Here is a 24,319-nt window from a genome sequence, read left to right on the forward strand (position 1 = left end):
TCACTTGCACAAGAGGCAACTATTCAAATCCAAAATTCCTGTCATTGACACAGAGCAAGGCGTTAGCTTGAGAGCAAGGAAGGAAGATAAGGCGCCGTGCAAGTCTACTGGGTTTCTCCTCCTGCAGGTCAGGTGTTGTGGAGCATTTTGTAGTCCTGATGATGAAGTAACAGACAAGCAACTTATTTATTGGGTAGTCTTCAAAGGCTATCTTTCCTTGCTCACATCTCTAAAAGTGAGGAAAATATTACCTACATTGTAGGATGGATTTCAAGGCTAAGCTGGTAAATATTTGTAAGAGACATAAACTTTGTCAGATAAACTATGCTTTAGAAAGACAAAATGTTATCTCTAGGCTGCCAGATCCCCAGAGGTGCCAAGTTTCTACAAATCCCACCAGATCTACCTTTTTTTTCTATCGAGGCTCGTATTTTCTCTGTAAAAAACAGATTTGTTTCTAAGCCACCTATATGATGAATAAACACAAGTTACTTCTCCTTCTCATTTTTAATTCATCATTAGATCTACTCATAACTATACCGAGATCTTCCTTGTACACTTAAAAATGATTGTGCAGAGTAACGACTGGATACATGAAGCATGTTTTGATAGCCCAGGCTTCCACCCTCCTCCACCAAATGAACAAAGCACCCAGTTGGTATGAAAACGCAGTGCTGGGACACTTTCTGGACGCCTGACTGCAGCAGGTGAGAGCTGCCAACACCAGCCTCAGACCCCCCAGGTGTGAGTTCCTTTCTTTACCACACACCATCTTCTGGTTGGCCAAGTCCAAGAAAAGGGAAGACATGCTTTGGCAGAAGAAGACCTGCGGACCAAACGCTGGCCGCCGCTGCACAGCAGACACATTTCTGGAACTACACGTTAGTGTTCCTGCTCCTGGCTGTGAGCGGGCAGCAGGGCCTGGCCCCGCGTCCCTTCTCTGGCCGAGGGCTGGCTCCCCAAGGAGGAGATGCTGCCATTTCTCCTGCGGCTTCCTCCCCTCTGCCCCACGGTGCTCCCCGACACCCGAGCTCCCCGCCCCGCCTCACACCGTTTCTCCTCTCACCCCCGGCCCGGCCCGGCCGCCCCGGGGGTCCCGCAGCTCCCCGAGGGCCTGTTTCGGAGACACCCCCACCCCCCCACACCGCTGCCGGCCGCGCCGCCCCGGGGCTGCTCCGGGGGGCGAAAGGCGGCCGAGCCCTGTCGGGGACGGGCAGGGCGCCAGCTAACCGATCCCCGGAGGACGGCGAGGGGGCTCGCCACACGAGGAGGGGCCCTGCCCCGGCTGCCTACCGGCCCCCCGCCCCGCCCCGCCCCGCCGCGGGCCCTAGCAACAAGCCGCCGGCGCCGGCCTCCCCGGCGCGGCCGGGCGGGGGGCGGGCCCTTCCGGTTCATGTCGGAGCTGGGCTCGGCGCGGAGGAAGCCGGGCGGCCATCTTGGCTCGTCCGGGAGCGGCGGAGGGGCGGGGGGCAGGCAGGCGAGCGTCGGGCGGCCACCCAGCTTCCCCAGCCCGGCCGCGGCCCGCGGGGTGCCGGCCTTCTCGGAGCCTGGGGCGGGCGGGCAGAGGCGGGCCGGGATGCCAGCGGCGGCCCGGTGAAGCGGGGCCGCGGCGGGGGAAGGAGAGGGGAGCCCCCTCGGCGCGGGCCTGCGCTAACCGCCGTGCCCCGGCTGCAGCGGAGAGGGGCCGGCAGAGCAGCCGGGCTGCGCGGCGCCCCGCTGCCGCCTCCTCCTCCTCCCCGCCCGCCCTGCGTTTCCCTCCCCCCTCCCCGCACACCCCGGAGCCGCTCCCTCGCCGCCTCCCTTCCCCCGGCTCCATCCCTCCCCGCTTGATGAGGCGCCCCTCTCCCCGCTGCTGACCCCCGCGGACCCCGGCCTGGCTGTAGGATGAGCCCGGAGGACTCGGAGGGGGCGAGGCCGCTCCGCTCCCTGAGGGGGATCTAGCTCGGGCGTGGGGCGCCGCCGGAGGGTGGGGGGCACCGACGCGACGCCGCCCCCCGCCAGCCACCTCGTCCTTCATGGTGGCTCCCTGCGACCACCATCTCCGAGCAGACGCGCAGCCCGGCCCGGGGGCCCGTGTGTGTGTGTGTGCGCGCCGCCGTCGCGGGCAGCGCGGCCGCCCGAGTGAAGTAAAATGTCCACTCGGACTCCATTGCCCACGGTGAACGAGCGCGACACCGAGAACGTGAGTACCGCCGGCCGCGGGGGGACCGGCCCGCGTCCCCTCCCCTGGCGCCGCCGGCTCTGGGGGCGCCCGTCGGGGCGCGGCCCGGGGGCACCGGGCCCCGGCCAAGCGGGGGGGGGAAAGGGCATCGCCCTGCGGAGAGCTGTCATGAACCTCTTGCCGCTCGTACTGTGCCCAAATTACCGATTTATTTTAAATTATTTTTCAAGGCCCCCACCGCACGGTTAGCCTGTGCAGTAGCGTTTGCGGGCATCCCTCCCCCAAACCCGGTGTCCCCTCTCTGACGCTTTATTGGGGTATCTCCGGCGACGAGGATCGGGTTGGTTATGTTAGTAACGGGGGAGAGAAGATCCGCGGTGGGGAGGGGGGTCCTGGTGGGCTGCTGTCTTCTCCTTATGTGCAAACTTATTACTAAAAGCAGCCGAATAAACCTCCGGTAAATGGATGGGAGTAATTCTGCTTTGGTAGGGGTGGGCTGGGTGACCTAGATAATAGGCCTCTTCCCTGCTTAATTTGCAGGGTTCTCGATGATAATGATGCTGTTAGACTAGTCACCTGTTCAGATGACATTAAAAGGGTTTCTTTATTGGAATTACCTTCTAGATAAGACCCTGTTCCTCCTTTCCTCCTCCTTCTTTCCCCCCCCCCCCCCCCCCCCCCTTAATAAAGCCAGGGTTTAAGAATTGATGTTTTATTTACAAGATTGAGTCAAACACTGTATTAACAATCGCACAGGTCGTATGCTAAAGGAAGAAAGGAAAAAAAAAAAAGTAGTCCTACCACATGAGCAGATAGCCACAAATGAAGCTCAGTAGGAGACTCCCTTTCTGCAGATAGGAACTGTATTTCTTTTAAGTTAAAACTTGATCCTGGTGTATCCTGTCTAACCGTTTTTCTGCATAGTCCCCAAACGATAAACAGAAGGGAGTTGCCATTCACTCTAGTATAAAATGAGTCGATCAGTGAACTTTGTATCCAGCTTTCTGTAAAGGCTATCTGATATTCTTTAGAAGATAGATGCTAAGCTTGACAGAGGAGCTTTTTTTGCAAGGGCTTCTTATGTTTTGGATGGGCATAAAAAGTGGAAACTTTGGTTAAAGATCAGGAAAAACTGTTGGATTGTTCCAGACCATAAACAGTCCAAGAAAAGTGGTAGCCCCATTGTTTAAAACAAGACCAGACAAAGCGTTAGAAAACATGCTGCATGGAACAATTACTGCATTACTAGGGATTTAGATTTTATTGACATAATAGGCACTTCTAACTTCTGTGATCTTTATTTGTTTTAGCACTAGATGCAACCTGCAGGCTAAGGGCTGTATTGAGCAAAAAGCCAACTAAGCATATTTGGTTGTAAAATTTCAATGAGCTTCCTGCCTTGTGGAAGAAAATAATTAAAATATTATGCAGCCCTTCCTATGCCATGGGGAGAGTTGAAGTTGTAGCATACTCTACAGAATACTATACAGAGTTTATCTGGATAATTGTTTTAGTCTATAAGCAAACCTGACTGAGGTTTTCAAGCGCCATGTATATGTGTGGAGGCCACCCAGTAAATTGTTTTAGAAAGTGTTCAGATCAGGTTCTCTAATGTAATTAATTCAAACTCTATTATGGATAGCTTAACGGTGGAAAGACTTAGTATGTGCTTGAGGAAATACATTATTCACAAGCTGTGTGTTCTAGCACTTGAAGTTAGATTTTTACATGTCTTCCACTTAGGGCACCTTGTTCTCACTTCAAAATATTGGTCTAACACTTCTCTTTAGTAATCTACATGATGTAACATACATGGATTGTCTTGCTTGCAGATGAATTGCCTTAGGTTTAGGTTAAGGCATATTTTTCAACTGCTGTAATCTGGGCTGGTGACCACAGAAATACCTTTAGGTAGTGATATTGACAGGGAGTGATTAATCCAAATACTTGCCAAATCTATTGAACCAACCTCCCAGTACAATACTGTATCCCTCAAGAAGCTGTCTTTGGTCTTATGGCCACCAGCTATCTAGAAATTCACAGAAATGTATTCTGTTCAGCCTTGCTTAAAACTAAATTTAAATCTGACATTTAGTCTGTCTGAATTACCCCTACAGCTGTAAATGCCAGGTGCCTCTTTTAATACCAAATGGGACGTTTTTGATACTTCAACTACCTGTTCTTTCACCCCAAAGCTGGGTGTATTCTGTTGGCAGGTAAATTGAGCCCTTAATTGTCATTCACCTAATAGGAGTCCAACCAGTTAATATTCATGGAACTCTTTGAAGCTCAGGTGGGAAGAGGCTTAAGAGGTGCCAAGGTATTCAGCTAGCCTTTGGGCCATGGTTGTGGACCCCCTTAATGCCTTCTCTCTGCTTGAAAGGTTACCACTGCTGACAAAGGCTTGGCTGGTGTTGAATCTGGTTGAAGCGTGCTGATCATAGCTTATCCATGCCTATACTTGCAGTTTTGAAAATGAAGTTAGCCTCCAGAATGACGGTGAGCGTAAATTATCATTGTCTGTGCTTGCAGTTAACCACGTTCAGCGGTTGGCAACTCCTGTTGAATAGACAAGGTCTAATTGTCAGTACTTGATTTCTTTTTTTTTTTAAGGCAGTGTATACCACTTCTTATTGAGACATGTACTGCTGAAGTGGAAATACTGTCACAGTGACTTTCCCCAAAAGCCACTCACAGCTATCGAGCCTTTAGTGCCTTTGAGATTAAAGAATTTGGCTCCGAGTCACCTGGTTTTGAGAGGAAAGGCATCCCAGATGATCTGTGATCATAGGAACTTCACACTTGGACAGTTGGAAGCTGGCTGTTGGCCTGTGATGGGCTGGCTTCTCACCACGAAGGTACAGCAGCTCCTCACTGGCCATGTCTTGTGCAGCAATGGCTGCCAGCTGCTTAGGGGACAAAAGTGAATGAGAGGATCAGGTCTTTTCTGTCTTCTTCAGAATCATGTCCTGCATGTGGGAGAAAAAGCAAGAGGCAGCAGAGACCTCCTTTATCCAAAACTGGGAGACAGAGTAGACGCTGAAGAAGGATCTTTAGGTGACAGAAGAATGAGTGAACCTGTTTTACTAGTGATGAGGAGGAAGTGAGAGAAGATGGAGGAAGAGTGTGGAAGCACAATGGGAAAGGAAGATAGATGGTGGAAAACAGAAGAGGAGACAGAAGAATGTGCACATGGCAGGATGAAGGACAACAGTGACAAAGAAATAGGAGAAGGAACAAGATTGTGGGGAGTAGGACAAATACTCATTTTAAAAAATTCCCAAAGAGTGGGAAGATGATAGCAAACTGTAGATAGAAACAAGGAAATACGGGTGGTATGGAGGTTGGTAGATGTTTTTTTTTTAAAGAGCGTGAAATCGAAAAGAAAAATCTTAGACTAAACAGTTGAGTTTGAACCTCTGTGTTCGTTGCACAGCTGTGGTTTTTTGGGGAAAAAAGGTAACCATTTTGAGTGTGTTGGTACTGCAAGCCAATCCAAATTAAAAATCTAAATAATTTGAGGAAAAGCGAGACTAAAATATACTCTTATCTCCATGACTGTGCCTAATGTGAAAAATTTGCTATTGAAAAACGCCAGTGTGATGGCAACTGTGCTTGTACAAGCCTATACAAAAGGATTCTGTGCAGTAAAAGTATCTTTTTTTTTTTTTAATTTAAAAAGGCTTAGTAAAGGCAGGGTTAGGTTCAAAAATCTACTTTTAAGATACTGTGAAGGCTAGTGCAGTACGTCTTGGTTTATTACCAATTAGCTGTGAAATGCAGTAGAGCATTTGCAGACAAATATGCAAGCTCACATTATTCTATATATTATTTATCAGTCTTCTCCTATTACAAATAGATCTGTAATCGGAATGCTTTCTTCCGTAGCGTGAAATCCTGGTGTTTTGGTTTGTTTTTTTTTTTTTTTTTTTAAAGAAGGGGCTGAGGAGGGGAGCATGCCTGTGGCCAAGAGTTCTGGTAGGTTTTCTTCTACAGGGACCATCTATGTTCTTCCATATTTTTCACCAGTTGTCATAAATGTTCTGGTTTGAATTAAATTAGTTGAAGGTGACAAAATAATTAGAAATAAAATATGTTTTAGGAATTCATCTGGGATGTGTTTTTTAATTCCAAACTTTCACAGAGCAGGAAAATGCTTTTTGTGCATTTCATACTGCCTGGGATGCCTGATAGGTCCTGTACTGTGTTTGTACTCAGAAAATACCTGATTAGGTTGTGTGACATTGTGAGTCCCTGACTGCTAGTATTTTCACATTTTGAAGTGAGAAGTTTCATTCTTCAGTTCTGCTAAACAGCCTGTGCTGTGTTGTTTAATCATTTGGTTTCACTGTCAGCTCGAACTGATAGGAGGCTGCTGGGGGTGTCAGCCTTGGCTGCCTCTTCCCACCTGCGGTTTATGCCAGCACTAATTACTGCGGGGCTGTATGACGAGTCTGGTCAGCGCTCTGAGCTGACTGGAACAAACCCTTAAGAAAAGTGCGTTTATTCCCATTGTGTGTGGCTGCAAATACTGACACAGAGGAGAGGATGGGAATGTCCGGTTCAGGTGGGGAAGGCTAGAAATGTTTCTTACTATTTTTGGTTTGGTTTGATTTAAGCTAGTCATAGCACAGCACCCTAGGGCTAAGATAACATGAGCTGTGCCACAGCTACAGAGCTATGTAACTGCAGTGGTGCACCTTTCACAAATTGTGGTGTTCTGCTCCAGGAAGCAACCTTCTTTTTTGACTTTGTTACATTATTTCAGTAACTCAGAAAAACTAAGCTACAGGACCTCACTCCAGAAGTTGTTAAAAAGTCAGACTTAGGTAATATATTTTATTAGCACTACTGAACATGACTTAAATTGTTGCCTTAGAAGTAGCAATCTGAAAAACAGAGCACAAGTACAGAAATTACTGAAAGAAAATAAATGAAGAAATACGGGATTTAGTACACTAAACTTTGTAGATGTCTTCCTAGACTTTCTTACCCACTCACCTAATAACCTGCTTGATTATCCATTTTAATTCTAGTCAAAAGACATATTCGTGTTGATGTGAGCGGACAATTCCTGTTGACTACATGTCTCAGGTGACTCAAGTCAAAGGAATTCTAAGAGTGGAGGCATTTGTCTCTCCACATCTCCATTTCATATAAGTAGCATGTGTCTGCAACTTCCTCTTCTCAAGTGAAGTTAATGCTGCCTCATGGATGTCAGCCAGATCAAAAATGGAGGTCACTTTTTTTATTCAGGCTTATGGCATATTCAGGTTGGCTCTGCTTAGTGTAGAGATCATTTGACACTAAAAATCTTCAGAACACATGATGAATAGATGCTCATTACTCATAAAACATAAACCTGAAAGGTACTGAGTACACCTGTGATAACACTCCAGTCAGTCTCCTGGATGAAACCCTTGGGTTAAGAAGAATTCTTGGCCTGTAAAGCAGCAACTTGTTGAGCTCTGTGTGTGTATATATACATATAAACAAAAATTAACTTTCAAATAAAATTTGTTCCTGCAGGGTTAAAGCCTAAACAAAGTTTTCTATCTGCAAGCTCAATGTGGTCTTTGAAAATCAACCGTGAGGTTTTTTTTGTTTAGCATGTAATTACTGACAGTGATGATTCTGGAAACAACTTAGTTGGCAGTATTGTTGATGAAGAATAGAATATGGTTGGCTCTTCAGCTATTATTCCCCAGGCTGATGTCAATAAATATCCATTTTAATCAGCAGTAAAGAAACTTTGGCTGGAAAGATATGATGAATGTCAGATCTTGATAATGTGAAGCAACAAAAGAGCTTTTAAAAAGCTTTTCTAACCGGCACCAGACTTATCTTTTTGATTATATAAGCAGGATTTCTTCACTGTTGTGTTGTTCGGTGCTAATCATGGAATTACAGATTCACTCTCTTTCATATGCTGTATAGAGTATGAACCAAATGATGTCAAATGCATCAGCAGAGGCTGTAGCGTTTGTACATGGAAAGGACTCCTGAGCCAGACCCTGTATGTCTGTGAAGAGGAGCATCCTTCCTTTGCTGAAGGCTGTTGGTGCTTTGCTGTCGGCGCTCTCCCGCCCTGGTCTTCAGGGCAGTGGTGCAGTTGTCACTAGTTCTTCCCACTGCTGGTCTGTGGCCAGAATTGTGAGTGTGCAAAGTGTTACTTTGGGTAGTAATGCTCCCTCTGCCAAGTGAGTCTCCTGTATGTCAGTCCATACAGTCTGCCTTCATCAGGATGCCCAGTCTAGAGAGTTGCACTGCTGTGCTTGGTTTGAGCTGTAGCTGCCTTGTCCTGACTGTTACTTCTGTTTTTTTTCCTTTGTTTTGCCTTCCCTACCGAGTTTAGGGAGAATTAGGAATGTGTGTTCAGAGGTATAGCCTGTGTGTGCTAAAAACTCTATTTACTCTTCAGGTTCTCCCTTTAAACTGGTTGTTTGACAAATATGACCTGATTAAACTAACCACTCGTTTTCATGAAGTGTCACACTGGTTAAATGAATGAGTACTACAGTAGGCTGCGAATTGCACAGTGAATTCTTCACCTTTTGACAACAGAAGCATCCAAATTAGTGTTTTCTCTCCCTTACCAGCTATAATGTATTTCTAGAAGGTCTGTTTGTCTCCCTTGCTGAATTCTGACCCTCTCAGTTGTTCCACTCGATCACAGCATTCATAATGGTAGGGCTGTAGCACACTTCAGTGAATAAATATGCCTTCATGGATTGGTAACTTTAGCACCACATTGGATAGCATTTTCTTTTGTAGGACATCATTTAAAATTTCATGAGATGGAAGCCATGACTGTTCACCCTTAAGATTGATTATGTAGCGAGCTAGTCTAAAAACTGCCTTTTAATTATATGTGCTGGAACCAAAGAATTGGTTATGCAAACATCAGCATGGGCATACTGAGTGTGACAAAATCGACTTTGCTCCGTGTCCTGGTTTGTGCCACGGTCAGTGGTAGGAGGGAAGTAAAATCAGGATAAATACAGGATGTCTTCACCTGATGTCTTCCTATTCTATAATATAGGAAAATAATGTGATATTTTATAATATATGATGACTTAGGGATTCCCAGAGCAGTAACTGGTATATAGACAATTGTGGTTGAGTGTTTGCTGTGACACCTCTTGGTGGTTGCCAGAAGCGTAAGTCTGTGTTTTGACTTTCCGGTAGAATTCCTTCGTCAGCAGTCGCAGGATACCCTGCTGTGCTGTTTCATGGATATATCTGTGCAGTAAGACGCTACCTCTGTGAATACCCCTAGGGCTAACCTTTTTTCTCTTACACTGAGTAGTACTCAGCAGTCTGCATGTTCTTAAAGATGTTAATGATAAATGGGAAGTAAAATACAACACATTGTTAGGAAGGGCTGCAGTAAAATTTGCCTTTGCGTGTTTCATTTAAAATATTTTTGTGTTTTAAAAAACTATGACATGTTTCCTGATAAGCTTTTCTATAAGAGTGCTGGTGGGGAGTGCACACCCAGAAATTACAATGTATTTTTATGTTGTGTGCCCAAGTTAGGGTAATGAAGCAATGTAGTGTGTCAAATGTCCATCGTGTCCTGGAATGCTTAGATTATTAACATTGTAAGGTGTAGGCTTTAAGTACAATTTTTTCTCAGTATAATTAAAAATGCTGAATCGAGTGAGGCTATCATGATTGTTACTGGTCTGACAGCTTCCCAAGAAATTCTATAATATCACTTCGTAGTATTTCATACAAAGATGAGGTAACAGCTAAGGTAATAAACATTCCTAGAGACTTTTGTAAGATTACATTTTATTAGTTCATTTGGCTGATAAGAAGGTGGTTTTCACTATTGTATAAAATAAATGCTTTTAAAAAAATGTTGATAACGTTTGTCCTCCTTGTTTTAGAAAAGAAAGCTTCCTACTTACTGTAAATAAACATGGATTTTTGCAGGTCTTGGGCATTCTAATTTCTTAATTTTTTTCAGCTTTTCAAATGGATATCAGATTCTGTCTCTTGCAGGTTCTTCTCAGCTGTTGGCACCTTCTTAAGCAGTATAAGAACTTTGATACTAGTCATCTTCTGCCGTGTGTGTTTCTAATGCTCTGAATGTTAAGATATCTCTAGTCATACGGATACTGGATAAAGCTAACATCTACCAAAAAGATTTCAGTTATCGGCACCTTCATACTTCATTTGCTTTTTACTTTCTTTTCTTTTCTTTTTCTTTCTCTTCATGCTAATCATTATCTGGCTATGAAAGGATGTCGGCTCATCATTGGGGGAAGGCTTTTGCGAAAAGGTGGGTTTTGTGTTGTATTCCAAATATAGTTGGTCTTAGGCTCAGTCCCTCACAGTAAGGTTTTTCACAAATGGAGATGTTTTACTCCATTTCCTTCTGGGTTGAGTAATACCAGGGTGGGGCTGGGAGGAGGAGGAGAGAGGTTTATGAGAGAGGTTGTCACGTTGGCTTGAAAATGGATAGTTTTTTAGGGAACCCTCCTACTATGTGCAGAAAAAAACTCTTTAAAGTATTTAAAAGACTTTGAAATGGAATCTGATGCATGTCAAGATATGGAAGAAAGTGCCTTCTTGTCATGAGTGGATTTCGGGAGACTTTTCTTTTAAAAGAGATGGTGACTCTGGCTAGCCTGAAGCCACACAAAGTACCCAGTCTCCTTGCTTCTGTTCCCCATCTGCAGTATAATGGTCTTTCTTTGCATGAAGACAGGTGTTTTGGGAATCCCTCAGTCATGGTGAGTGTCATGAACGAGTGTTACCCTTACACAGAATGCATGTCCAGGAGATACAGCTCACCTACCATGATGTATGGAGACTTACTACAAATAAACACATGCTTGTTTTAAATCTTATGTTTTTAAGACAAACCCCCTTTCTTGTTGAAGCCATATGAATGTGGACCTGGGAAAGAAGCCTGAAATTGAACAGAATCTTTGGGGGTCAGGGGGTGACAGAGGCAAAATCCATGGAGTTGAGGGCCTGCTTGGGAGAAGACAAGTGACCTGCATCTCAATTTAGAGAGCAGAAGATGCTGTTACTATTTCTCCAGGCTGAGGTTGGAGCTCTTAATCTGTTTGCTGAGGAAGCTACCCTGGGAAGTAGCTGAATACAGCCAAAGCTATACAAGCCAATGTGTGACTTGAACTTTTCCTGGACCATCTATATTTTTGCTTTTTGCCTACACCATTTAGCTTCCCATCTACCTATCATGGCTTCTTGAAAATGGTTTGGGTGGGAGAAAGACTTTTGCTCAGTTTTGAGTTTATGCCTTTTAGTACTGTATGCTACCAAGCCCTCCTCTTTCTTCATTTCCATAAACAAAAGAAAATCCATGTTGAAAATGGGAAGCTGTTTTCTGCAGTTTTTGGAAAGCTTGTGTTCTGTTCAATATAATAATCTTGTATTTGACAGAGGAAGGACTTGCTAATAGATTTACTTATGCAAAGTGAAATAAAGTCCAAATTAGATACGGTTACAAATGGACAGATTTCTACAGAGCAAAACACGGCTGTGAGCAAGTCAGCTGGAGAGAACTGAACTGCTTAGGAACACACAGCTTGATATTCAGAAACCACAGCTAAAAAGGTCATATTCTTGAAAAGAAATAATCTGGGTTAGGGTGGAAATGCAAACCTCCGTACAGGGAGATTGTGTTAAATTTATCAACGCTATTCCAAATAAGTTCACAGCTGTTAATTCCTCCCCTTAAGTGCAAAGCTAGAAAGCATGAAAAAAATGATAGGACACAAGAAGTCATTCCTCAACAGAGGACAGTGAAGCTCTCAAGATATATTAACTAGGGTGGTTTACTATGTGGAATAGAATTTGTTAGTGTAACAGAATCTTTCTTTTACCTAATATTGTTTATATAACGAGTATGATGAGTTCTGAATAACCTGTACACAGGTTCTCTGGTTTGGGAATACATGGTACCTGATGTCCACATTTCAACTGCTGCATATGCTAGCTCAGGTCTAACACAGTTTATTGATTCAAGCACGAGACAGCACAGATGGCAGATACTCTGTTTTCAGTCAGCTGTGTGGTTCAAAAGCAACCGACTTGTTAAATCTATCTGCTAGAGAGCCTAAGCTAATAAGCCCTTCTTGGAGGCAGGCTGGCTCTTGCTGAAGCTAGCTTGTGCTGCATGCCCATGTGTGAAAGGGCAATAGTCTAAATAGTTCTGATACACTTCTTTTTCTGAGGTAGGTTATCATCTTGGTGTAGTGCAGTGTAAGGAGTACAGCGGTATTCCTGGGATGCTGTACTTGAACTAAAAGTGAGCTTTCCTCTAATATATCCAAGAAATACCTTCATGGACCTGTACAGAACATCCCGGTCTCTGATTGCTGGGGGTAGCACTGTGGGGGAGGATGTTAGCATCTAGCATCAGCAGTTGCTGCTTTTTTCTAGCTGGTCTGAATAATTTGACACTAGAAGGTAGCAGAGGAGCTGACAGAGAAGTTCTCTGCATTGTGTGCTGCAAGGTTTGTTAGAAGTCAAAGTTTAGGAAAGTATAGAGGATTGGCGTTGCTGTGCCAGTAGATAGAGGGGTAACTAAGATGGCCTAAACAACCAGCACCATCCTGGCATTGAGGGCATGCAAAATAGTGAAATTGTTGATAGAGGATTTCACTGGCTTTACTAGTTCCTTCAGCTGGGCAACTGCTCTTGTCCTTCCTCTCCTTGAGAATTATTGATTGATAAACAGTTATCCACTTGTTATAGGTCTCGAGATACTGTTGAGAACAATGAATTGTTATCAAGCATTGAATTTTTACTGGATCTTGTTACGGGTGTGCTGCTTGTTCCTGTGCCAGTTATTAGTGGTTTGGAAGAAATGCGTACTACTGCTCTTGAAAACTAGGGTAAAGATTGCTAGCATATTAAATAGGGCAGGGTGGGCTAATCAGTGGCAACACATAATAACCTGCATGTAAGGAAACTGCATTTCACTTCAGCCAAATGTGAGATCATGCACGTGAGGAATGAGGAATGAAGGTCATTTTGTGTGGTAAGGAAATGGGAAGCAATAGTTGTTAAAAAGAGTTAGGGTCAGTGTTAGGTGGTCACATACAGATGGTCGTCTGCCAAGAAGGCTGGTTCTGTCCGTGTAAAAATCAGTGGAGTGTTGAACAGAAGATGCAGTCTCTGTGTTTAGTCCTACTACACCTACTGTTGGTATGGCATGTTCAGTTCCAGCACGGACCCCACAAAAAGATGTTGGAAAAATAGGAGAGGGTTCTGAAAAGAACTGCAAGAAATGTTTCCTTGTCTTTAATCATTCTTACAGCAGCCTGTTTAGGGATATATATAGAGATATAAAACTTATTAAAGTGAAGGGGTAATGTGATCATAGTAATTAAGTACCTATATGGGAAGCACAAATCTGTGACAATGCAGTAGGCAGGCAGTAAGGAGAAGCTAAAGCCAGTTGTATACTAAAACATTATATACACCACAGTGTGTGTGTGTGTGTGGTTTTTTTAAATAGTAACTATTGAAACAATTTTCCAAGAGTTGTTGTAGCCTTCTATCAGTAGTATTTCTTAAATGAAATGAATGTGTTTTTAAAAATAATTTGATCACAGCTGTTGTACTCAAATTAACAAACCAAGGAACTTAAGATGCCAGAGTATACGGTCACAAGGTTACATCAGGTTATTAAATAGAGTGTGAAACTTGCCAAGTGTCATGCAAGCATGGATTTGTTCATTTGTGTCTGTACCATGGTTATTAGCTCTCGGGTTATGATCTCACATCCTTATGCTACAGTGATTTTCAGATTGTGTGTTGCTGTATGCCAGATTTTTGGTTGTCCCCTCTGGGTTTCAGCAAGAGTAGTAGTAGTAGAAGAGCAAGATCTGGGATTTCTGGGATGACTGAATTTAGCATCTTCTGTGTAGCCAGACATTTGCTCCGCATTTGCAGACTACTGAGCATTTCTAACTAATACTTTAATGAGTGAAGTTGATGTATAGATCTCAACCATGAGTTGAGAACTAAGGGACGTGAGGGGACCTGCTCTTTCATAAACAGGCTGTCAGGAAATGAAAAAATACTTTACTGTTATCTTAGCCATGTGATCCAATGAATAAAGATTATTATAGGCATTATATATACTCCCTTCATTTTTACAACTAATAGCTGTTCAAGGAAACTGAGTGAAAGGAACTTAACAGATTGCAGACGTATCTCAGATCTCTGCAACTGGTGCTCAGCCTAATTATATCTGAGGTTTCTATGCATTTGGTAAGATTTCTTCCCTTGTTCTCCAGGCCATCCTGGCTGTTTTCAGGCATGAGGTTTTGTAGGAACAGGAGTCTAGTACCAGGAAAAAAAAAAAACCCTTTTATTATTTTATCGGTAGTATTAAACTGTCCAGTGAAGGTGAACATTTTATTTACTGTGTCTACTTCTGGAAAAGCTTTGTTCGTGTCTTCTTTCCAGAGGCTTTTCTGCTCTAGTTAGGCACAGTAATGCAAATGGGAAATAATATCAAACACCTCCATGTTCCATAACTGATCTGGCAGTCCACATAAGTTACTTAAAAATGCTTAAATATTGTTGCAGTTCAGGTGATGTTCCACTTGGTCTTTACCAGGTGATGAAATGGATATTGTGTTATGAAATGGGAACCTCTTTATTGTCGCCATCAGAACAAAGTTCAGCGTGAATCTGAAGTCTGAGTTGGATCCTTTGAAGGTTTTTTCAAAGGTGTTGCTGATGGTTTTGAATGTTATATGCTTCTTGTCATTGATGTGTTTTTATTTATCAGCCTTATCTGTGTATGTTTTTATTGCAGCACACGTCCCATGGAGACGGACGGCAGGAAGTTTCCTCTCGAACTGGGCGCTCTGGAGCTCGCTGCAGGAACTCTATAGCTTCCTGCGCAGATGAGCAGCCACATATTGGAAATTACAGACTCCTTAAAACGATTGGAAAGGGGAATTTTGCAAAAGTAAAACTGGCAAGGCACATCCTAACTGGCAGAGAGGTAAAGTGGTATGGGTGTAAACAGCAGTGAATTGCAGTAGGTGTGAAGGTTTTCTTAGAAGAGCATCATCTAAGTCTGTGAACATTTAGCACATTTTACTAGAGGTATTGCCACTGATGTAGAAAAAAATAGAAAAGGAGAACTATTTTTTTAGTAATGATTACAAAACAATTTCTCTTGAAAATGGTCTCTTAGATTTGTATTTGTGACAAGTCCCCGTCCAACTGAATTGTGTTCAAGTGTGCTACTAGAATTCTCTGCTAAATCCTCCATTCCCAATAGCAATTAAAGAAGTTTGCTGGAAAGACTGTCTCTTGGTGTCTCTATACAGCACACTGCAGGGCTGTACTGGAGAGGAAGTCAGGAATGAGAATTAATATCTTCTCGATTATGGTCTGAGTAGCCCAAGTGCAGTATTTTCTTGCCAAAGCAATGCATTTCACAGGAATTCTGCTAGTGTCTGCAGTGCTGGGCAGCCTTGGGAAGACACTCCAGTTTGTTCGGAGCCGGTTTGTGTGTCTTGCTCTGTGTTGTGTGGTGTAGACAAGCTTTCTCTTGTAAATCTTCATAGTGTATTACTTGGCTCCATAATTAGTTTCTACATGCCATTGCAATGTAATTAATAACTTGTACTTAATGATGGCTTGGTTTGGTGACCTGTAGTGCTGTTTGCTTGTTACAAGAAGGTACTTCTTGGTGTTGTTTTACTAATAGCAACTCTACGTACTGAAAGAGGGAGAAGCACCTTGTTGACCTTTTCTTGCCAAACCTGTCCAATGAAGTAAATGTTTGCCGATACCGGCAAGGACTTTTAAAGAAAGCTATGTGGCTGACTGCAGCGCTTTAAGGGAATTTCTTTCTTCTGAGCTAAGAAAGAGTTCAGTAGCACTAGGAGGAACAGAGGGGACATCATTTTGCAAACATTGTTGGGAGGGATTTTTTTTAAGCCAACAGTTCCGGTGATCGACAGTTGTCTTCTGTTGTTAAAGTTAGTGACAGTTTGTAGACAAAGTTTTTGGTTAATTGCTTTCCACTTAAGTTTCCTCCTCTTTTTACTGATACTTAACACAGGAAATGCAAGTACTTGGTTAGTATTTCTTTGCCTTTATTATAGGTATATGAGTTGGAGGTAGGTATCGTGTGTCACACAGTGCTTTGCAAAAATTGAACTATGTTTTCTTCTACTTGCACGTAACTGTGTGTTGACCTCTGGTTCATTATTTTTATTTCAAATTTCAACAAATAAAGTGACAGTGTAAAATCTTCGGCCAAATTTGGAAAGATTTAATTACTAAGTTTCTTTAACTCTCATGAAATAGATGTCATTCAATCAATTAAGAACTTAAATACTTTCCAGGCCATGGCCATTGGTCCTGGTTACTTAGAATGAGTGGCAATCTTTTGAAGGGAACAATTAAGCTAGTTTTATATGAATATCTTGAAGGTATTTTAAACTTTTTTTTTTAAATTGTGATATGAGTAAAAGTTTCTCTTCTTGATAGGTGAACTGTACAGCATGGATAATAATTAAATACTTTAGATGTGTATGATTAGAATTGTTCACAGTATTCTGGATAACAGTTTCCCCAGTGTCATTAATTTACCCTTGCCCTTACAGAAGTATTTAACTGATCAATCTTTAGATTGTGCTAACCTTTTTCATGGCTGTCACAATGATGTTTTTTGGTTGTGATCAGCAACAGCACCTTGTACTTTGTTGAATCTTGCTTTCTTTGCTAACTCATCTCCAAGGTTGATTATATCAGTTTTCCATTTTATTTGATGGTGCCTCTTAACTCCTTCAGCAGACTTAATCGTTATGGTTTGACTTCCCGTGCCAAGGCCACTGATACAGATATTAAACAAGATTGGTCCCAGGTCCTGTCCTTGAAAAACTCTTACTTGTTCATTTCCAACCTGATACCTCTTTAGCCATTTTTTTATTTAAATTAATAAAGCTCTGCGGACACTTCAGCTTATCTGGTTCAATAATTTCCCTGCATCCTCCTAGGTGAGACTTTACAATAGTCCAGATAGTCATATCTTGTGTGTTTCCATAGAGCACAATTAACTGTAGGAAAATATGTTGTGCTTAACCCTTCTGTCTGTTTCCCTATTTTTTCTGCACAAGTTTCAAGCTCAAGAATTTTGTGGTAAATGGCTCTACTAAGAAAAAAAAGAAGTGTGATAGTTTCTAAACTTGTGCTGCCATTTTGTTCTTAATAGATGTTAGAAATCTGTGCTACAAGAATGCTTTTTTTATTTCTTTAAACCTGCAACTCTTAAGAATTCCAGGATAATGTTCTCAGTCTGGCCTCAGTCAGACGACACTCATCTTCCTGAATTTGTGATTTCCTGCTTTACACACTCGTTCCTGCTGGCTGTCCTGCCTTTGTTCCTATTCTTTTTTTCCATCTTTTGTACCAAAACCTAAAATAAAATGCTGAGTTTTGGGAGTCATGCATAAATGAAATTTTTATCTCTGTTGTATCCTTGCTGTATTTGAACCCTACTATCTTTTCCTTGTTATCTATGTGGCTATTCTTAATGTTCTTTTAAGTGTCTGGTTCAAGTTCACTTTACGGCAATTCCTTCTTTATATTTCTGTGCTGATTAGCTTCTAAATGATGCTGCAGATCAGCAATTTTCTGTCATTTCTCGGGAGGATGGTATGTTTGTTCAAGCATTCTTCTAGGGTAATTGCTCATCTCCTTACATCTGGAGTCCTTCCATATGAATTTTCCTGTTGCTTGAGATACAGCTTTCGTGTTTCCAACTGGAGTAAGTTCCAGGACTCTTTCGTGTCCATCTTTAGTGTGTCTGCAGGATTATGAGAGCCCAGGCTCAGATTACAGAAAGGGAGAAATGTTTAGCCCTTTGGGGGGTGATCAGAACATCAGCTTAACTTGAGGGGGTTGAATTGTGGCCTTCTGCTCACTGCAGAGGTATGGAGGGAGGGTTAGCTTCACTGCACTAGAGCTGATGTTTGGAAACACACTCCTTTGAGATCCTCTGTCTAGGAGAGTATTACTTGTAGTCGGTCTGCCCTTTCGAAAGAAAGAATCTTCATTGTAAATCTGCTTTTATTAATTCATTGGCTTTAAGCTGTGTATTTTCTGTTGTAATTTATCAAAGGATATTTCCTCCGAGTTTTCTATACTTGTCAAAATTAATCTAAAAGATAAAACTACCTTTTGCTGTTATTGAGGTGGTTGGAATCACAACAAAAATACATGGATCCTTCCGTTCGTTAAAGGCATGTGTTCAGTTAATAGCCAGGAAGTTGAAGTTTCCTAGTGAGACAGGATTCTTTCAGGATCCAAGTCTGACTCCAAGGAATCTATTGTCATCTTCTTTCTGTTCTTCCCTTGGAAAAAGTGAAATTTAAGAGGGAGAACACATTCTGAGTGGTAGCAGGTTGGCCAATTTGCTTAGTGTCTCAACTTCTAATTGCTTTAACTCCCTCATTCAAGTCATGTAGGAGGAATGTTTTAAGTCATGTTATTGTGAATGGTGAAAGCGAAGTTAATTTTAATTCTACTAATGATCTCACACACAATATGATGGCTGATGCAGCGGTGTAACAGTGTAGGTGGACTTGAATTCCTCCAACATTGGCCATAGCACACAGAATGGTTTTAACATTCCAGATTAGCTTTGTGTAAAGAGAGCAAAGTTTCTGCTTTGGAAGGCAATTTGATGCTTTACTAACTATGTTTAGTAAGACGGAGGATTTTTTTTCTCAGGCTTGTCAGAACTATTCTTGATGGCAGGCTCCCTTTGGAGACCTTATCAAGGTACCTGAAATTGCTCCCTGTTCTGAGGACGGGTTCAAGCTCTCAAAGCCATTGTTAACACATTGTACTCTTAGTGTTCATGTGGATAGGAATCCTCTAAATTCATCTTGCCTTTAAGGCTATAATTAGTGCACTGAACAGGCCTGTGAGTCTGCCTTTCAGAAAACTGAGGTGTGTACCTTCCCTGTGTCTCCAGGGCTGAATTTGTTTGCCGGTGTCAGAGACCTCTCTGATCATCTGACACCAATGTACAGTGTGAGAGGTGAGCTGTGTTTTGCAGAAACTCAATACCTTAAGACTTAGTGGGTTGAAACAAGTTTGTCTTTCAAAGATTGACCAGAATGGTACAGCTTGGAACACAAATGCAACTTTTTCTGAGTGGCATGCACTTACAAAGCAAACAGACGTCTTCTGAGGCATGGGTAGTCTTGGGGTACCAGGTGACTTTCAAATAACATTATCTGCTCTTGACAAAGGCAGTGGTCACTCTATATCCAGCATGGATTTACAAGAGATTGCAGGAAGTTAATAACTTGTTACCTTTGTGACGATAGTTCAGCAGGCAGAAAGGTAGAGATAAGAATCTTTCGTGGTTTCGTACACAGCTGCTAATATAAAAATACCTATTGCTTAATGTGTTTATCTCTTGTGTGTATTTTTGAACTGATTTCTCAAGGTTTTGCAACAGAATTTTGCCTCAGGAAATAGAGATCTTTAATTTCAGTAGCATACCTTAGAAGAAAATACTTCTCAAAGCAAAAGTATTCTTAGATGACTTCGTGGTGACATCACATCATATCTTGCATCTAGAAGGGCTCAAAATAAATCTTGAATCTCAGTTTCAGAAAACACCATATCCATCACATAATTCTGTGATGCACCCAAGTGTTGAGCTCTGTTCCCCTCTTACCCTCTCCATCATGATGATCCATCCATGTGTTTTTGCACTTGAATGTAGGGATATAAATTTGCTTTGATGTAAGATAGTCTTTATTCCGTATTTTGCCAACCCCAAGTTAATGAGATGACAAAGATAGCACAAAGCGATGCAGGGAAATGGGAACTGTGGCATGGGAAGGAGCAGCATCTACTGTTTGAGCCAAAAATTCAAGGGGAATTGAAAGCCCTTGCTTTGCACCAGTAAGGTATTATAATCAGCTGAGTTTCAGCATCTTGCCTCTTTGAGAGGCACCATCTCCTTGGCTTCTGCACGGTTTCTTCTGGTATGTTTAGTCTCTAATTCAGAAAGGAAAAATACCAATTGGCATGTAATTCTAGAAAGATTCCCTTTTCCTGTTCTAACTCATCCTGTATCCAAATTGCATTGCACTGAAACTAGTCTCTGTTGCCTATTCACTGCCTCAAATCTTGAGGTTCTGACTAGTTACCATGGTACTGAATTTCTCTCTTGATTGTTTTCTGAAATTTTTATGTTGTTCTTTAATATTTTTGTGAAGTATTTACTGAAAAGATGAGAACCAGTAAAGCAATGAACTTGCCCAAATTGCTGTACTGTCACCAGTGGGTTTTTGCTGATGCACAAGTGATACCTTTTCGTATCCATCAGGGAACAAATTGATACAAATAATCAGTGAATTTCCAAAGGTGAACTTAGTTCTTGCAAAATATGTGTGGAATTACTTTCAGCTTGCTCTGAAATCTCAGCTTTTAGAAACATCTTCACAAACTGCCAATGCCCAGTCAGTACTGTGTAATCTGTTGTGTAATTATAGTGTGTAAATATTATCTGTAGGCACACTGCTCTTTTGGGGCACTGTCTGATGTTGGAACTTCCACTGTAATAAGTGTGATGGTCTTTATGTCAAGCAAAAGACTTAAGTGAGCTTTAATGCGCTTAAAATACTAGGGTTTTTTTCTACTCTTCTAGACTCTACTCTGCTAGAACTGAATTACACTTTAGCTGTTAATTCCAAATGTTTTTAGTTTCTTCAGCAAATTATATATTTGTATTTAAACTTGAGTTTTTTTTGCATCACTTTCATGTTTTCCATTTCTGTTGACGATCTTGTAATAATGCTGCATTGTTCATATGGAAAATACTGATTATGAACTCTTCCTTTAGGTTGCCATAAAAATAATTGACAAAACACAGCTGAACCCAACTAGTCTACAAAAGGTAGGTTTTTACATTTAATCTTGCAACTGTATTGTAACTTGTTTCATTTCACCACCTCCTTCCTTTAACCCTGAATGCCCGTGCTAGAGAAGCTGAAGCACTGCATACCTTGCACACATCTGACTACTGTATTTAATAACTAGTTTTGTAACAGATATTTTTGACAACCCTGCAGTTGTTCAAGATGAACTCGTACAGAACTGTAAACTGAGAAAAGAGTGGTATTACCCGCTTCCTTTGTCTCCTAAGCATAGCTAACTGTAGAGAGGAGGTTCATGGTTTGATGTCATGCCCCTGTGCCTCCTTCATGCTGGTCACTTTGTTAAACTTACAAATACGAAGCTTATGTTCTGTCCTCTTAAACTGGCCTTGAAAATACTGCCTCTGGACTGAAGGCCAAGCAGTATCTATGCCTTTCATGTAGTTTGCAGCAGGAAAGGTGATGCAGTTTTATGGAACAAATTGGGGCATGGCTATTCTGGTTTCTTCCCTCTAGCCTCAAATGTTTAATGTGCTGGTACAGTTGTATCGCCTTATCTATTTTAGTAAGTAGTGATAAATCCTACTCTTTCATCAAGGAAGCCAGTCTGCTTTGGAGTGCCCGCAGGAAGTACATTTAAATGTCACTTTTACCTAGGACTTTTCTAACTCTCTCCTTTTAAGTGCTGCAGTCAAAGGCTTTTTATTTACTTTTGAGTACTTTGATAAAAAAGCTCCTTGCAATATTTCTATTTGAGAGAATACCCAGAACTTACCTGCAAACAAAATGAAATGGCATAACCAGAGTAAACTGGAGAATATACACATTTGGATTTTATGCAAATACTAAAAAGATCATGTGACAAGATGTTTTTATCAAAATTAATGGTGCAAAAGTAAATTGGAAAAATACACAAGTTCTTACATTGTACGGTTTGGTTGAGGGGCAAAGAATAACCTATAGAAGAAATGCTGTTTTCTGGGCAGGTAGCAACTATCTACTGACTCTGTAGACTGGATAAAAGTAGATAATGTGGTTCCAGTTTTCTCAGAATTTTTTTCAGATTAATCCCTGAGGTTATTGGTAATTTCTGGGTAAGCAGGGAGGAAATTAAAAGCAAATTAGATAAGATGATGGATTAGATAAAGTTGATTTGTGTGGCAGATCTGCGCAACTTGGAATACCTGAAAAAATCGTTAAATGCTTGAAGCGCTTGGAAGAGAAACAAAAGCTGTGTGATATGAAGGGAAGGGTCAGGGCATGGGAAGAATGGTCAGAGAAAAGTAGAGAGGCCATGTTTTCAGACAAAAATGTAAAAACTTAATTCTTCACATGGTGTTATCTTGAGACTGGGCCATAAGGATAACTTGAGCTCCTATTAAGGTACAAAGCAAACCTTTTACAAGTCACAGGTGTTCAGTTGGTAAAGCCACATGCTGGAAAGTGTGATTGTTGGCCCTTTGGTTCCTGGGTTTCAGCCTGAGCAGTGTCCAGTCGTGTCTCCCTTGTAATTTCATTTTTATGTACAATTTATAAAATTAGATTATAAAATCTGATTTGTAAATTGGTCTTGTTTACCACTGCATTAAATGGGAGTGTGGAAGAATAGTACAAAATAGCAGGGTAGAAATCAGATCAGATTTGAAGAGTGAGATTGCTCACGTGTTCTCCTCTCTAAGCTCATTTGTTATAGGAGCACAGAAAAAAATTTGTCAAGATACATCGGTGTTCTCAATTCAAAAATTGAAAGTAACTTTCTTAAAATTAAATGCCTGCTTGTCCGTATTAAGCAGAGTGAATGCACAATGCATTACTTACCAATTCTGCTTAAGGCTTTTTTTGTAAAGCCTTGCCCCTTTTCCCCCAGCACTGTCAGCAGTGCCATATCCTCGGTGCGTTTGAAGCCAACTGCGCACGCGACTTGTAGGTGCGGGGGAAGCTAAGATGGAAGTGCTTCTGATCTTGCACTTCTGGAGAGAGCGATAAAATATTTGAGGTATGGTGGGGAGGGAAGGGCTGTGCCGAGAAGAGGGTGTGGTGTATAGTGTCTTAGCTGCGGTGTAGCTGCATACCCTAATCTTCCTTAGGTGGAGAAACACATGGTGATTAAGGCTGCTGGTTCTGATTTTTTTGTATTACATCTTCCACACTGATACTTCAGCTGCCAGAAAGAGGTTAACCTTGTTAAGGACTTGCTTTGCTTTCTGGAGCAGTAATTCTTGGTATGCCCTCGTGGTAAGCTCTGGGCGGCTGCAGTCCTGACAGCTCAATATTCTGCAGCACAGCTCTTCCGAAGAGTCGGGTTTCTTGTCTGCTGCTGAGGAAGTCTGTGGTAACCACATGCAGCTACTCTTAACTGTTGTTTTAGGACCTAATTACTACTCTGCTGCTCTTGCTTAGTGAAGAGGAAACTGTAACTGGTACTTCCCTGCTTTGAAAGAAAAGGGAATTCTTAGAGCTTTTTTCCCATGCCGGTGGTGTTAGTCATAATGGCTGTTCTCCCCAAATATACTTGTGTACCCAGTTCCAGTGAATATCGGTCTCACTGGAAACAAGTGCTGATGCTGCAGTAGTTCACTTCCTCCTAGACAAAAAAAAAATTTTTTTTTCTTTTGAATTAGCAATGCCATTATATGCAAGGGTTTTTTATCAAGCCCATATAATATCACTAAATCACTTCTCATTTTCCTTTTTTAGAGCTTGACTCCTCAGCCAGATATTTTTGTTCATTACATGCAGATGTTTTGCCACTTGTTTGGGCCATTTTTTTCTTAAAGCTTTTTAGAATTCTTAAGCATCAATTTTAACATGGACCATGTCCTTTCTAACCATGGGTCAGTCCATATTTTAAAAGCTGCAAGAAAAGGATGAGAATTTAAAATACCCAGGCTTTTCTGTTTATAACAAGTATTTTTTTCTGTTTTCAACTCGTGGTTTGTTTGAGGCAAACTTGTATTGTATAAAGGCTTCCTGCTTGAGCCTCCAAATTATACGTAGGGCATATTTCAGTGAGCAGTTACCAGGAGAAGCCTAATACACAGGCCAAGCTTGAGCTGGCTTGGGACAACATCTCATGAAAAGTCCCCGCTTTGTGGGGAAGGAGGCTAGGATACGTTGGTTCTCTGCATCCAACAAGTGTACTGACTTGCTTTTTAGCAAATTTTTTTTCAGTATTTTTGAAAGAATTTGTTGCTGAAACTCTTGCAATAGCTAATGCAGGAACACTTCTGTCTTTTGC

General features: G+C 41.9%; 1 protein-coding gene across 18 annotated transcripts in view; it reads left to right on the forward strand.

Annotated features, from left to right (window-relative positions):
* The first annotated feature begins 1,434 nt into the window (after window positions 1-1,434).
* The window catches only part of MARK3 (microtubule affinity regulating kinase 3), a 62,606-nt gene continuing 39,721 nt past the window's right edge, over window positions 1,435-24,319 (forward strand). For 5 of the 18 annotated variants that reach the window (XM_074868870.1, XM_074868873.1, XM_074868871.1 and 2 more), the window contains exons 1-4: window positions 1,436-2,182; window positions 10,413-10,451; window positions 14,976-15,167; window positions 21,048-21,101. In XM_074868870.1, the coding sequence (XP_074724971.1) occupies window positions 2,132-2,182; window positions 10,413-10,451; window positions 14,976-15,167; window positions 21,048-21,101 (336 nt within the window). In that variant the 5' untranslated portion in view covers window positions 1,436-2,131. Of the gene's footprint in view, window positions 2,183-10,412; window positions 10,452-14,975; window positions 15,168-21,047; window positions 21,102-24,319 lie in introns of all 18 variants that reach the window. The other 13 variants (XM_074868875.1, XM_074868877.1, XM_074868880.1 and 10 more) reach the window with 8 other exon arrangements.

Source organism: Strix uralensis, chromosome 4 (genome assembly GCF_047716275.1).
Source record: "Strix uralensis isolate ZFMK-TIS-50842 chromosome 4, bStrUra1, whole genome shotgun sequence".
NCBI classification, from domain to species: Eukaryota; Metazoa; Chordata; class Aves; order Strigiformes; family Strigidae; genus Strix; species Strix uralensis.